This window comes from Megalops cyprinoides, chromosome 22 (assembly GCF_013368585.1).
Source record: "Megalops cyprinoides isolate fMegCyp1 chromosome 22, fMegCyp1.pri, whole genome shotgun sequence".
NCBI classification, from domain to species: Eukaryota; Metazoa; Chordata; class Actinopteri; order Elopiformes; family Megalopidae; genus Megalops; species Megalops cyprinoides.
The window spans coordinates 11,136,202-11,152,797 of record NC_050604.1 but is presented as its reverse complement, the minus strand read 5'-3'; the positions used below and the strand labels follow the sequence as shown (position 1 = coordinate 11,152,797).

The following is a 16,596-nucleotide window of genomic DNA, read 5'->3' as shown; positions in this document are numbered from 1 at the left end:
TCACACATCTTTTAACCCCGGACAACCGCCTCTGAACCAGGTCTGGCCAGGTGATACCCCTAAAACAAATTATTAAATATACATACCCCCCTTGCTGTCTGTACTCATTTGCATTATGTGGCCATTTGCATAATTTACAGTCTAACGTTTTTAAAGTAAATGACTGGCCAATCAGCTTATGCGATTCCCAGCAGCTGAAAGAGATGCATATTACAAAAGTACCCTTCTCCTTGATGAAGCTGTGTGTCCCGACTGCCAATGTGGCTCAGGTTTAGAAAAAAAAAAAAAAAAATGAAAACATGACTTATGTATATTGGTAAGGGATGCTTTCCAGGGTTCAGGCAGAGAAAATGATGTACAGAGGAATTTCACCAATTAATTCATCATGCGATTCGACAGACATCGCCAGTGCAGTGGCATCGATTTTATTTATTTATCTTTCCCTTGTCAGCAGTCTATCCTTAATAGCACTTTGGAGGTCAGTCCATTGAATACCAATTGATCTTGGCTGGAAATCCCAGGAGACGGACAAGTCCATTACACCAGGGTGATCGGTTAAAACAAAGTTTCCTTGATACCCTTCAGATAATTTCTTGTAGTGCAACTCCTGAATGCATGTAAAAGCATGGCTTGATATACCATCATTTAATATAGAATGGACCAGACCGGCTCAGTCCTAAAAGGCACCGAGAAGCAATTACACTCAGCAAATAGCTCTGGACTCCTGGGAGTTCCCCATTCATCCTTGGGAGACCAGATTAAATTCCTATCACACCTACATGAACGATGAGATCCCTTTACACAAGACCTCCGTTAATTATCGCGGTCGATACAAAAGATGCACCAGGCCAGCTAAGCAACAGTGCTGTGGTACATGCATTCCTTGCATTTGGCTTGGGCCTGGACTCAGCCCTGCCACATTTGGGTTTGTTCTGAACTTCTACAAAGCTTTGATGCTTTCACTGCCTTATTATTCTGATGTTGTATGGCATAGTAGTTAATGAAAAAATGTGGTGCTATGAATTTTAAGTTTTGAATACTACTACTGCTGCTAATAATAATAATTGTTGACTCCCCACCTAAGTCTGGATTCAAAAACAGTACAGCATCAAAATGTACTAAGTGATTATGCCTTGAAAAAATGTTGCACATTCAAATAATGTCTGAACCAGTGGAAATAGTCAGCTAATGTTTTAATACAGGAACTCTCCAACTCCAACTGCACCGAATCCAATTTTCCTCCACCAAACCGTACAACTCAAGAATAAAATGTTTTCCACCATCTCACAAATGTTCTTTCCACTCAGTAATAAAATAATGAATAAGTAAACTTTCTTACAGAATAACAAAAGCAGAACAGGAAACTGAATAGGACAACAACATCAAAAAAGTGATTGTACTAAACCACTTTTAGACCGGTGTAATCAAACAGAATAAGTATGACTGCATTCTGCTCATAATATAATTATCCCCACTGCCTCATACTTGATACAGTGCAGAATTCAAGTTTGGGAATAATTTGCACTACAAGTGTCAAAGCTTTGAATAATGCCTCTGCTGCACAAACAATATCTAAATTAGAATTCCTAACAAATGATTTAGATCTCCAAAATGTAAAATGCTTTCAAGCCACTAAATTGCATCATTCACCTCACTAGCTTGATCTATGATCTTCCACTTATATCTTTCCTGTGACCTACTTATGAAACGCCCCAAAAAAAGTCATTAATTAACGAGAGTGTGTGTGTGTGTGTGTATGTAATCATCTTCACATCTTGTTCAGAGAGAACAATTAATGAAGACTACCCAAACTCATTCTGTGAATAAAAGGTACGTCAGTACATTTCTACAAGAAGATAAAACCCAGCAAAAGGTGTTTGGTTGAATGCACAAAATATCCATAAATTAGATGTGTAAGGGCCGTTAACTTATGCTTGATGAGTCCAGCCAGATGCCCTGACCTTCAACGATAAAATGTTCTTCCTGCATGCATGCCATCCATTCCTAGACCTGATAAGATTTACATGCAAAATAATAAAGTGGATTAACTCTCAGAGAAAAGTCTTAGTTACAGTTTAAGTCCACAGTAAGCATCTGTAGAAAACAAGTAACACTTACCGAGCCGATTATCCATTGTTCCGAAATCCAGAGAGTACTTAACCACATGGTAGTTGTTCCAGACATACAGCAGGTTGTCTCTGGGATTGTAATCCACGGCGGCGATGTACTGGTAGGAGTTGGGGAAGGGTATGTCGAGGTAGCCGTCCTTGCTCTGGTCGGTGTTGTAGATGTAGTCGATCTTGTTCCCCGTGGCCTCATTGTCGTCGTCCTCGTAGACAGTCTTGACTACATACAGGACGCCACAGATCATGAAGGCGTTGGAGGCGGAGCGCTTGTCGTAGGCCGTCTCCCAGGTGCCCTCGATGCGCAGCGTGTACGGGTTGAGCTGGCTGATCACCATCTTCCCGTTGTTCTGCTCGGTGGCGTAGATCACCCACAGCCCGTTCTCGTCCACTGCCAGGTCGATGTCCGACTTGCCGCCCCAGCGGTAGGGCGAGGTGTCGTGGTAGTTGGCGCTGGCGATGATGGCCTCCCCGCTCTTGATGCGTGTGCGGAGGTCGAACTTGACGATGTTGCGTGTGCGCTCCTTGTTGAAGAAGAGCGCACCGTCGTACACGACGAAGCCCGTGCCGTCCACGCGGTGGGGCAGCTTGTACGTGGTGGTGGGCCTCCCGGCGATGAAATCCTCCTTGGAGGAGTACTCTGTGAGAGTGTCCGTCCTGTACGGTGTCCAGGGCATGTAGTAGATCTTGTCGGACGACTGCAGGGGGTCCTTGCACCACGCCCCCGACTGATGGTCCGATTCAAAGAGGTGTTCGCTCTGGTACACACCTCGCAGGAGACCCGGGCAGAGGAAAACTGAAGAGTCAAGATGAATGAGACACAGTGGATAGGTTATTTCACAACCAATGACCATGTGAGCAGTGAAGAGAATGGTGTAGAAGGTGAAATGTCAACCATTCTTGTCAAACGTACCGATGCCATCACCAGCATTTCGGAGCCGGCGTGTCTGTCATTGCTTAAGTGATTAATTTGCTATGCATAGTCTTATATCATCTAGTGAGTTTACAAAGTAACTGCACTGCACAGATACTCATAAATTCAGACATGTCATTTGCCTGGAATGTGTGACATGGGAATGTCTCCTGACAGGAACATGGACCTTGTATTTCTATTCCCACAGTTGAGTTTACAATCTTTTCGCCAAGAGGCTTCCTCTGTGGTAACACAGAATGGGTTGAGTGATTGCCATTATTGATCAAAACAGGGTTGGACACACAATTAGACAGCACTCCAGGACTCATTCATTTCAAGTACAACTGCATTTCCTGAGAAATTTTGTCTTTAGAAGAGGGGAGAAAACAGCATTCTAATGCAGATCAATAAACTCACATCCTCTTAAATTCGCCATGAACAATACCATTCTTCTAAATGTATTATCCTTTAATGACTGGTCACAATGGCAAAGGAACATTTTAATTAACTGAAACATTCAAATTAAGTAAAAAAAATGCATACAATAAGCATAGCTATACACTCTTTGCCATACGTAATTGTTTCACTTTGAATTTAATTAGTTCGCTCTATAAACTCGGCTACATTCAAATCAATATTCAGTCACAAACTAATTACTTGGGAGCTTACAGACTGAAATTCCATAAAAAAGAAAAGGTGAAATACTGAACACATACCATTTGTATTCAGAAAACACAGTATCTGTAAACATATATGCAACTGTTATATTTTGTGAATGCCTCTGCTTTGAAACCAGATGTCTGGAAACCGTTTAAGCTTCCAATGTCAGTTATGCAAGATGAAACAAGGAATTGCTCTTTGCTTGGGTGACATGCCGCAGATTCTGTATGAGGGGGATCGGAGAAAGCAGCATTCATTTATTAGTCTGGGGATTCAAAGAACGGACAACATATATTTGTTGCTGGAGACAAAGGCATCTCTGCTGTCTGAATTGATACAAGAAAGTAATGAGGAATGAAATTGCTTCCTGGCTCCATGTGATTTATGATTCCAGAAACTTCAATAAAAATGTGAAAGTTCCTTTGGTTTGGCTGGGGAGGGGGTGGGTATCTTTTCAGACAGATGATGTGAGTAATCTGTTGGAACCAAAAGTTACAGTTTTATAATCTTTTTTAGACACATACAAAGTGCCTTAAGATACGTCCTGTTGACAAGGCTGTATAAATGGTGACTCAGTAGAATCATTATTTATGTGCCTTTGTCCAGGTCAACTTGCACAGCTGCAATGTAGCTTAAGTACCTTGCCAAAGTTGTAACTGCAGTCGCGTGCAAGGGAATTAAACCTGCAACCTCATGATACAAGCTGGGGTCAATAACTGCTATGGTACTTTGCCTGTAAGGATGGAAATCCATTGAAAGCTTTTAAAATATCTTCAGGTGAGGGGTAGGATTTGACTGGAAAGCGCTTTCAAGAGAGAGTTTGTAGATGCAACCAAACGTGGATGAAAGCGAAAGAGACAGAGGTCATTAAGAGGAAAATCAGAGTTACAGCAACCGAAACAAGATTTTAACGTAACTTTACAGGCGACTGCAACTCAGTCGGCAGGATACGATTTCACATCAATTACCAATTTTGCTGCTGAGTGCCTTATTCATGGAATTTAATACAAAAATACAGAGTTATTATTCCTGAGGCCGAGTGGATCATAAGCTTGTAAAGGTGCAAAGCAGCGACTGGTGCGGAATCTGAATGTTGTTAGCTGACAAGCAGGTGCACAAGCACTTCAGCTGTGTGAGCGTACGTTGTTGATAATGTGAGGACGTCATGCAGTTCCTGCTCTGTCTAGCTTTGACAGGAAATGCCTGAAGGTTACAACCATCTTTGAGATTATTATCTTCATTTACAATGCCAGAAGTTCACCTGGGTAGGCAATTGATTATCTCCAACACGACTTGATCTGAATTGATATCAAAGGCTCCCGCCAAATAAAAAAGTCTCATTTATCAGCGGGGGCCAAGTGTCTATGAGCTTTAGGCAAGATGTAACATAAATTACACCCCATACAGCTGCTTACCATTGTGATGTACTCTGTCAAAGAGCAAGAAGAGGTTATGAGCTAAAATAAGCATTTTACATAACATTTGCATCTCATGTAAAAAAAAAAAAAAAAATCTTTAAAAAAACAAACTTTAATCTTTAAAAGAATCTTTTAAAAAATCTAAATTGTTTCTATGGTGATTAATTTATCAACTAATTATTATTTTTTTTTTTTTTCACGTCCTTTTTTGTCGATGACTGACATTCAGACAGCTGCCTGCTGCGGGTAACACAAGGTAAGTTGTGCAAAATATAGTCACTACAAATATATAACTTGCAAAAATGTTAATAGACTTCTTAGCATTAAATCATAATGCACTTTGACTTTAAGGATTCATTGTGCATTGTGCAATGCAATGACGAAATGTTACATTTACTCCCCCATCTGCTACACATCACGGTTTCGGTAAGAGCAAACTGTATTGTGGTTTGGACTGACCAGGGCCAAATAAATCTCCTTACCTCTCATGGATTACAATGGTTTTTAATTCAAACATGCGATGTCCTCATGTAAAGGAAGAACCACCTCGCAACCGCAGGGCAGCCATGAGTCATTAACATGAGTTAGAGCAATGGCATACTCAGCAGCAAAAAGATAAAAGGGTGATTAGAAACATGGTGTTGGCGAAGCTGATAAGGAATCCCATTTATTATCAGATAAAGCATGTTATTTATGTAACCATGAAAAAACGGAGTTTGCAATTCCAAAGGTATTGAATTACCTTTCTGTTCCACTTCTATGTTAGGCATTGGGGAGAGATAAGAAAGAAAGAGAGAAAAGAGAATAGATTAATGATGCAACAATTAGCAAAGAATTATATTCACCCTTTCCAGATCAGCACAACCTCATCACATTTTACCACAGCCTGATAAACCCACCAAATCATATGCAAATCATATAATACATTACATCACTGTATAACATGGTGAGACTATTATTAAAATAAAATAAAAACAACAGCTCCTTAAATGTATTGACTGCCATACCCTGTGGAAAGAACAACTGGAGAGACAGGAACATGAAGACTGTATATCACTGGTAATTATATATCACTAGTAATTTGGACAATGTTAGCAAAGACAAAAATATTCAGGTATCCATTAAAATCCCTTGCTCTACTCTTCTTATTTTTTTTGGCAAAATCAGCCAGTTTGCAAATCGTTGGCACACTGCAATAAAAAAGGTTCACTCCAGAATAAATTTAGGGATTATATCATAACACATTCTATAATATGAAGGGGCGTCAATTATCCAGTGACTTATTAAACTGTACCACCTCATATTGTACTTTTTGAGGTTGAACTCTCAAGAGCTACTCCTATTATTGACTTCAATGAGTGTGTCCCTGTCTGTGTTTGTTTGTAAGTGTGTGGTGTGTCTGTGTACAGGTGTTTGTATGTGTAAAAGAAAGTAATCCAGAGAGAACCAATATGATAAAAAGAGTATGTGTGTGTGTCACTGGGAGGTCACCAACAATTCACTGTTCTGTATGAAGGAAATGGTAAAGATGAATAAAAAAGAGCAAAAAGAAGATTCCAATGTACTTTACTCTTTGGAGGTGGTAGGCTATTTATTTCCAAAAACTACACCTAGACAGTTAGAAGACAGATACCGACACAAATGGCATGGATCCAAATCAATACTCTAAGACATATGATGTAGAGACAGTAGGATTCTTCTTTCTAACATAAATAAACAGACAGTGAACCAAACAGAGATCATATCTTGCGTTCTCTACATTGTGTTCCAACGTCCTAGGTACTGTGCGGTACATTACCTTGTTGTTAGCCTTCACTAACTCAGGTAGTCGGTGTGTGGTGACTACGCTTTACCCCTAAACATTTGACACTGCCTTCTGGACCTGAGAGAGCCCCAGTACAGGACAGAACACTCATTTTACCCATGCAGTTTTCACCTGAAATATGAATGCTGATTTGTGAGTCCTAATGTAGCACTCATTAAGAGAGTATATGCCAAGTCTAACAACAGTAGAGTTACCCAACACAGGGAGCTGCACAGTGACCATGGAAATGTGGGTGTGACCCTCAATGTCAGCCTTTGCTTCCATTTCTCATTCTAAAATTCTTTGTTTAAATTAGGGGATAATCATGACTGTTGCTGAAACCTCAACTAAAAATGCTTCCCGAATAAACTGATAGAAATCATCTTTCATCCAGGCAACTCCAGTGGGGGGACAAAATGTGTACCCTGCAAGTGTAACAAGTCTTGTTCTGTCATAAAAGAACACTAGTTAGTCTAAAACATTTTAGACAAGCATATGCTCTCATCACATTTAGGATTGCGATCCTGTGGGGTTTCTAAAGCAAGAACCACAACGGCAGTGCTTCATATACTGTGTCTTAGACTATGTGATTATAATAATCAATTTCCTCCTACTCCCATGGATGGATATGTATATGTACATTTGATATTAACATTATCATAACAACTCAATTTTGTTCAAGGATAAAATACACGTAAATGTTCAAAATACAGCATGCTATTTCATGCTTATATATTCACCATGCAGTATTTGCCTTTGAGTGCTTAAAGAGTTCTTGAAAAACATTTTCCTAATGTAAAATTCTAGGATAATAAGAGTTAATAGATTTGAGGGGAGAAAAGTATGGACACAACAAGCAGTGGAAACAGCAGTTTAAATGTCAAACAAATGCCATTCAATTTGTACAATACTTTACGAAAACACCGGAGCTGAATGAGTTTGCTTATCTGCAACATCCTGTTTTATGAGAAATGTTTTGTATCACATTGTATCACATTTATTGAATATCCAGGCATTATACAAACTTCCACTGGCATTTAAAAGAACGGCAAAACATATCAACATCTGGTCAGCATCTTTGAATAGGACATTTTGACATGGTGGTGGATAAATATGGACTGCTGGTCATTTTGGTCAGCTCATAACCTGTCATTATGTAGACCAGACACAGATGTGCATGGGTCCTGCACAGCCCTATATAAGATAATTTAACTCAGGCTATATGACAAAGAATGCTTACGGTTCAAAATATGAGGATGTCAGACTTTGAAGTGTGTCTGGGGATACATTCATTAGTGTACAAGAATTTGAGATGGCACACAATTATGAATATTGCTTTTTCTTGCCTTTGCAGCCAAGACATTCTCTGTTATTCACCCCCCCCCCCCCCCCAAAAAAAAAAAAAAAGAAAAAATACAAATAGTAAAAGATAATGACATTTCTTTAATGAGTAAAAAAAATATAAACTGCAATGATTAACATTAAAAAAAACCCCATAGTCAGATGGCAGAACTTTTATAATCTCTCCCTTTGCTATATTTGCAGCAGCCAAGTTTTTTTTTTTTTTTTGTTTAATTGAGTTATTCATTACTGAGCTCAAAACCTTTCATGATGGCACAGTGAGATTAACGACTATTCTGAGGGACATTCAGTGAAGTCTCCACTTCGTAACATTCCTAAATTGGACCTCGGTGAACACACAAAATGCACTATAATTGCGCAGCGAGTGCTGGAAATTTTACACCCGTGGCATTACCTCACTTGCGAAGGAGCTGACAGGGACATTTGGTACTCTTTCACCCAAACAGCAGGGCAGTGTGATTTGCATCAACATATTAAAAGAAGGTAATAAATAAGATATTAAAGAATAAGTAGAGACATCTAAATGCATTCATTAGATTTTTCCAGCTCAGTGTAACAATAAGCTTGTATGCCTATCAGAATGCTATCTCTTTCCCGAAATTAAATCAGCTGTCCACTGTATGACCAAGGTCACTTTTGAATTGCCCGGGCGGTCAAGAATAATTTGTCTTCGGTAAACGCCATCATTAGAAATGACAGGGATCTAAATTCAGTGTTTCTCAAGGGCCAAGAGAAAAAAAGTATTTAAACGAGTGGAACATACAACGTGTCCATAATAAGGTTCAGTCTCAGCTGGCAAATATCTTTATCACAATGTACCTGGGGTCCTCAAGCAGACTGATACTGCACAACTGCACTGAGTCTCAGTATAGCACTTAACTACCATTTCAGTGAACTAGTCTGAATTAGTCTGTCTTATTAGCTTTATGATACTTAGATTGCTTTAGCAACTGTGAATCATTAGCAAATGCTTAATATGTAAGGGCTGAGTTGTATTATGCTTACACATTATAACTACAAATAAACTGCAAGCTACCCTTGACCTGCGTGTGTGCGACATAAATGATAAAACTGACAATGTCCCTGCAGAACTATGACAGACAATATATTCCACATGTGATGACGGGGAGGAAGCTGCACTGTCTAGTCGCAGTAAATGGCTTGAACTTTTTTTTTTTGTTCCAACTTATCATCAATTATTCAAGAGACGCTCATCAACTGAGTCCATAATGTTATCACATCAATGTCAATAATGGCAAGTGAGTATCGAACACTGTACAGCATCTTTCATCAACATGGTTATGTGAAGCAAACATCAATGCCGTGACTGTGGCAAACTCCCCATGAGGTGCAGTTGCACTGGCTGGGGGTTTTAATAATTAACATATTTCACTTCATCACATCTGTGAAGTAATCGGAATGATGTCACCGCAGCCGGGGAAGAGCACCTAATCATGGCTGAGTGAAGCCCATTTTATTTAAATCTGTAAGGAAATTGCGAATAGATTTCCCATCCTTAATTAATTACATAATTACTCAAATTAGAGGGTTCGATTGCATGAGCCCGAGGGGTATGAAGGGTCAGAGCTGCAATCTCTGGCTGGGGTACGTCGAGCCACAACAGCATCCAAAATCTGCAAGCCTTGATTATTTGGGAGAGATCTCTCGTGACAGGTGCAGACGTTTGGACCGCGGCCAACCAATCACAGGGAACGTTAGAAAGCCAAATAAAACAAGAGGAGAAAAAACACGTTTTGAGCAAAATTATGACTGGAATTGGAGCGTAAAGTATAAGTACCCGACTGCAGACTCTAATTGCGCCTTGATTTTCCAAAGAGCTTAAAATAAATGCACAGAGGCCTGAGGAACACTGTGCCGATTCGCCAAACACATCCTAAGAGTGCTTCATGATTAATGCAACAATCCGGGACCTTGACTGGCACGGCCGGGCACGTGACAGCCCCAGGGTGTCAAATTACCAATTAGGCTGATGGTCTAAGCACTTAGAGACCCCCAAATACTTCATGCTAGGGACGCATGTGTAAAGAGCAGGACCTGATAGATTACGCTTTCCCCCATACAGCGTCTATGGGAAATCATTCTCACATGCCCCGAGTCACCAGGAACGCTATAATTCATACAACAGCGCTATTCATGCCCTTCCCTCGCAATTAGGGATTCATTCTGCTATAAAAACATTTTAGCTGGCAAAGCCTTTGCTGCGCTGCGATGCATCCCAAATTAGCTCCTAGACAATGTTGAACATCATGTCCTCTGATATGGTCAGCTCACCATAGCATGGGGAACCTCATACTCAGCACTTTGTCTCCAATGGAATTCCATCTTTCTGAATATAAGTGCTTGAGTCAGTCTGGACACATAGTGATGATAAATTGCCACAAGCAGCAAAGAAAAAAATAATTTTCCATCCAGCATCTAATCTATATGGATCTGGTGGATTCTGAATGACGTTCCATGTCACGCTGCATTAAAATGTACATTTTTTTTGTTCTTGTTTGCCAATTGGGTGGTAGATAGAAGCCCGCAATGGTTTTGAAGTATTTAAATAGCCTTGCCTTTCCACATTATAACCAACTTTAAAGAAAAAAAGAAGAAGCCTCTTATTTGTTTACCTGTGGTTCTATTACTTCAATCGCCTATACTGACTATTGACAGATTATGCCACAAAACAGTGACTGATCATGTATTCATTCCTGGCTGAAACCACTCTCAGTCAGATTTGCTCTTTACAGATATACAATTGGAAGCATGCAAATAAATAAGTGCTTCTGCCTACCGTTACATAGGGCATTTTAGCTTTGCCCAGATCGGTCACTCAGACACATCAAATGTTTATATTCAAAGATGTTGTCCTAAGGTAGCTACCATGACTCGCTAAGTAATAAATAATTAAAATAAAATGTAAATGTTGCTATTTGCTACAACTATTTATACTTATTAAAAATAAAATTGCACTTCAGAAAAATATAATATCTAGCTTCACTATAGGTGTAACAAAGCAGTTTTGCCAAGACATTTATTAATTTAACCTGAAAATAACCAAATACGTAAGACTAATCCAAATGTCACTTATCTAAGGCATGAAATTGACTACCACTATGGCTATTAGATGGCTAGAAAATAAAAACAAAAAAAAAAAAACAGCACAAAATACTATTTTGCAATAACAAATGCTGCATTGACTATATTACTAAATGTATCACCATGAATAGGTATGTATGGGTGTACACTGGGGAGAGGTTTACTTGGGCCTCCAACCTTGTGACACTGAAGAGGTTTACACAACATACTATGATCACATGACTTATAGGCTATATACTCTACTCTCTTCAAAAATATTTAAAATATCTCATGCTCAGGCTATTATACTTTTTATGTCAGTGTTGAACATTTAAATATTAATGTGATACAAGAAATGTGAAGAGGAAAAAGATACTATACGTTCATCCATCACATTTTATGATACATGTGTAATGTCCAAAGTCAAGTGTGCAAAACGCCTGTGCAGCTGCTCTTGTTACTGATATCTTCAATCACCATCAGCCAGGTTTACATCTGAAGGTAACAAGGGCGACCAGCCTATTTGTTACAGGTAGAGAACAAATACAGAAATTCATGCCAAACAGATTCAGGTTTCATTGTTAAAGATCTACCTGCAAACTCACGAGGCTGAATTTCTTGGAGCGATCCATCAACTGACCAATGCTTTTCACCGCAGGGATTCTTCACTTTGACATGCTGATTGCTGGTCTATCGATTCAACCCTTTCTCCAAGGACGCAAAGACCTTCTACCTCTGGTTTCTGTACGTCTCCATAAATGTATTGATTGGTTAAAATACACCAGAATATTTAATAAAAGCGGTCTTAGTCACTATTTATAAATTCATAATTTACAAATTATACTAAAGTCTGTATGTTTCAGCACTCTCTCGAGACATATTACATTGCCTGAAATATTTACTTAGCACACCCCTACGCCCATGGCGCCTCATATAGCTTACAATTTATATGTTGTGTCTTTATGGAGGGAGATATTTTCTTGAAGCAATTTATCATGAGAACCTTGCTCAAGGATACAACAGCAGTGGCACATGAAGGACCGGACCCTGTATCCTTCTGGTTATAAGGCCACCCTACGTTGCTACTTCGTACTATATGTACCATACATGCAGGGAGTGGGGGCGGGGGTGCAGGGGCGGGGGGTTGGTGTTAAGAGGACAGATGTTTCACATTGCAATCGGCCATCTGTTGAGCCGCATCCATCGCGGTGACGCCGCCTTCGCCGCGTTGACATTGGCGGCACACTGGGTGACGAGCAGTGAAGTGCGAGTGATGAAGAGCTCTCAGTGCGTCCTCAAAATCAACATCACCTCCTCGCCCCACCACACTTTGCGGGGCTTAAATTATTGACAGGCACGGACTCCACAGAGCCGCCTTTGTTGCCATCGTTTCCAGAACGCCCTTCCACGGAGGGTGGTGGGGGTGGCAAATGAACCCCTTGTGTGACATATGTATTTGGTTACGTTCACGGTCATTTTTTTCGCAGGGTTCACGCTCCACCCTTTCTAGTGGGCGGGAGTGGGAGGGTGTGATTGCCACTGATTCACAGAGGATCTACACCATTATGCTGGGCACAGAAAGCGCTGCGGGACCGCAGGAGGTGACCACATTTTTCGGTCTCCTTTTGTCAAAGGGAGGCTGAGGGGATACCGAGCTGCATACTGCTCCTGTACCTGCGGTCTGTGAGATTCAAGCAGCACACAGACTTATTATACATTGATTTCTAAAGCACTGCTCCTTTTCTGCTGTTTTTGATTGACCATGCAGGTGACAGATGCACAGTGAAATGCCAATAACAGGCAAAGGCTGTTATTCAATAATGCTTATTGCCTAAAAACTGCCACTCGTTACATGTAATTTGCACATTACATGTAATATAGTTTTTCATTTTGAGGATGATCAGCAGGCTAAAATCATATTGGGGAAAAATTCCTCTTAACAATATATAGGGGATAGACAAAATAATGTTAACACCAACCAATATATGAATACTTATTAACTAATACGAATTTGGACTGCCCATTACCTTCAGAATGGCATCAGTCCTTCTTGGAATATTGTTGTACAAGTTTTGAACTGTGCTGAGTGACATATTGGACCATTCTTCAAAAAAAGCCTCTAGTTTTTTGAGAGATTAGGAAGTAGAAAGCTTCCCATGAAGGTTCAATGATGTTTAAATCTGGCATTTGGGGAGGTCATGGAAGGTGTTTGACTTCATCCTGGGGTACACAAAACCACTCTTGAATCAGTTTAGTGGTGTGTACAGGGACATTTTCATCTTGGATTTCGGGAACATCTTGAGGGAGCAATGTCTGCACCATAGGGGGCATTCCATCATGTAGAGTAGTAATCAGGCTCAATGAAGCCCACAAGATGGCTGCCTATACTGTAACAGTTCCACTACCAAACATACACCCACACAGATATGTAAAAAAGAGTAAAATACGACATTGGACCATATTAATTTCTTCCACTGCTCAGAAGTCCAGGATCTGTGCTCATTACACCAGTTTATGCATTTCCCTTGGTTACAAGCAGTTTCCAAATTGCAGCTTTGTGAAGACCACAACATACAGTTTTAGTTGAGACTAGGACATGGATATGTAGATTCAGCTCTGTGGTCATTTATGAGGCCACTTTTTTGTGTTTTTGGCAACTATCCTGCTAAGCGTTTGTCTGTCCCTGTTGATGGGTTTTGACTTGCGATCTCTGTTTCTCTTCCCCGATGCAGTTTTTCGTTATTTGGCATATGTTGTCATAATTTTTGATTCTGTTCCCGTTGACACATCAAATAATTTTGCCATGTCTGTGACTGATGCACTTACAATTTGGGCGCCAACTATTTGACCTCTTCCAAAACCTGTTAGATCTCTCATATTGCTTTAAAAACTCACTTATGTAAGTGTTGATTTTAAAATGTCTTTTATAGCAGAAAACATTCTGAAACAGTATTGATATTAATATGAAACATGTGTCAAGTCCTTTTTAATTACGATTTAATTGTTGCAAAATTAGTTTTTTCTTACTTTTTTTCCATTACATATATCCAATGTATATATGTATATATAATAATCTAGATTCTAGAATGACTTATATAAATATATGTGTGTATTTTTGGATATGTGAATGTAATTATCAGCCAAGGTTTATTGAATGGAAAACAAATGGGGACATATTTTAATCAGAGCTCATAATGTGCAGGCATGTCTAAAATGTTTCTTTTCTCCTCTAATCGTATCCTGCTGTGATGCAAATGCTTTAGTCTATATAAGCAGTCGAATTCAGGGAATCTGGACCACGCATATTCTATGGAGTTGGCCCAATGACAGTTGACAAGCTGCCCATACTCCGTCCACAGCATAGTCAATCTACCTTCATTCCACGCACTGGAAACAACAACCGCTAGGCAAAAAAAACAAAGCCACCGAAAGCATGCAACAGTTATGCATCCTATCTGCATTAATCGCATACATTAAGGACAAAATGCTTTCCATGGCAACGGAGAGCGAAAAAAAAAAAGATTTTTAATTAGGTGTATGTGGGGATTTGGAGAGGCGGACTTGGATAAGGTCAAAATGAAAAATTCATCTGGTAACAAACAGAGGTCACCACGCTAAGGGACTGGCTGATTCAGGCTTGTTTTCACATGCAAGCCAGCAGGAAAATTCAACTACTGTATGTTAGGTGAGAGCCCGATTAATTAAGCCTGTGAATGAGACTGCATTCTGAAGACCACAGCGCTGACCTCTGGAGACACCTACCAAGGGAGCAGACAATGAAACAAAAAGGACCCAAAAAGGTTGAGAGGAGAGTCAATGATCTATTGTTGTTTTCGTTATCAGAAACACTGTGTGATTGGTGGACTTGTTTTCACGAGGGCATCATCCTGGGATGTACGCAAGCTTAGCAGCATGCTACCATTTTACGGCTGTCATGAGTTGGCAAATTTAGGCATGTTTTGAATGAGCGCTTTTGAATCTGTCCTCAACCTTACATTTTAATGGCAATTCCTCTTTATAATGCAGTAGCTCCATAGTTAATACATTACAATTCATCAGTTATTAAAATTTGCGCATTTGTTCATCATTCTGAACAAAAAAACACATTCTCAACAATGAACACCACAGAAATGAACACTATAATGTGAAGTATATGAACATTATGAACTGGTATGAACGAGCATTTTGAATGTCTCATTCACACCAGTGTCGTGTGGCTGACTCCAGCTCAGTCCATTGGATACTACATTAGAACTGCATAGATTCCAACTCAAGTGGAATAGAAATCTCCAAGTGGCAGGGAAATCACACCAAGCTGGGCGATCACATAGTGTGGTGACTGCTGACTGCTGGGACGGCGTGGAAAACATCATTCACTGTAATGCAATTTGACTCTTTTTTTTCATCCAGCGAAAATCCCACTGGGTGCTGAAGGCATGTAAAACAGCATTTTTATGTAGGTATGAGTCTATATCTGCTACTTCTTATCCCTGTGATATTAGTGTAATCACATCAAGCCCTGCACAGTGAAGCCATTTGTTCTTCTTCAATGGATGACAGGGGGTGAAATAAAGTCAATGCAATATATAGTGATGTGGGAGTGTGGCTTCAAACCCCATAAGGGGAGGAGCTACCACATACCAGTCACTGGCTGGTACAACATGAGTCAATCAAAACTCTCTCAACAGCAGCATGCCATAATTGAATCAAATCAGTGAGTTATTGCTAGCAAACGGTTTTTTTATTATATAGTATTATTTTATAGCTTGCGATGCCTTTTCTCACTAAGAGCGTGAAGATCCACAGAACACCATTTTATCAAGTGGCAGTGGCAAGTAGCACGTCCGCAGAAGATGGAAAAAAAGAACTTCACAATAACCAGTACTATTCTATTGTGCCAACAGCAATGAAATATCAATGGGCAGGTTTTTTTCTCAACTTTCCTCCCCTTACTTCTAAAATATTTAAGTGAGGTCTTCTATCTCACTTTTATGGAGTGAAAGGGCGGCAATAAAAAAGACAGCTACCTCGATAAGTATGACTCATTTTATATTATGGTGTGAATCCTGTTGTCCCTCTGGTTCACGTTTTAGTGGTGCAGTGTACCCTTGGTTTGATCTGATGTGTCAGTCCTGCCAAAATGTAATGAAGATGCTTAAAAATATTAAGATCATTCAGAAGCAGTAACTTCCTGTAAGAGTGCACTTCTGACCAGAATACTGATGAATCCATGCT

At 39.8% G+C, this 16,596-nt stretch overlaps 1 protein-coding gene across 5 annotated transcripts in view; it reads right to left on the bottom strand.

Annotated features, from left to right (window-relative positions):
- Positions 1-16,596, bottom strand: part of adgrl3.1 (adhesion G protein-coupled receptor L3.1) — a 208,470-nt gene that overhangs the window by 88,349 nt on the left and 103,525 nt on the right. For all 5 annotated transcript variants that reach the window (XM_036516462.1, XM_036516463.1, XM_036516464.1 and 2 more), the window contains exons 6-7: positions 5,857-5,871; positions 2,119-2,919 (exon numbers count right to left, since the gene is read on the bottom strand). In XM_036516462.1, coding sequence (XP_036372355.1) covers positions 2,119-2,919; positions 5,857-5,871 — 816 coding nt within the window. The remainder of the gene's footprint in view (positions 1-2,118; positions 2,920-5,856; positions 5,872-16,596) is intronic.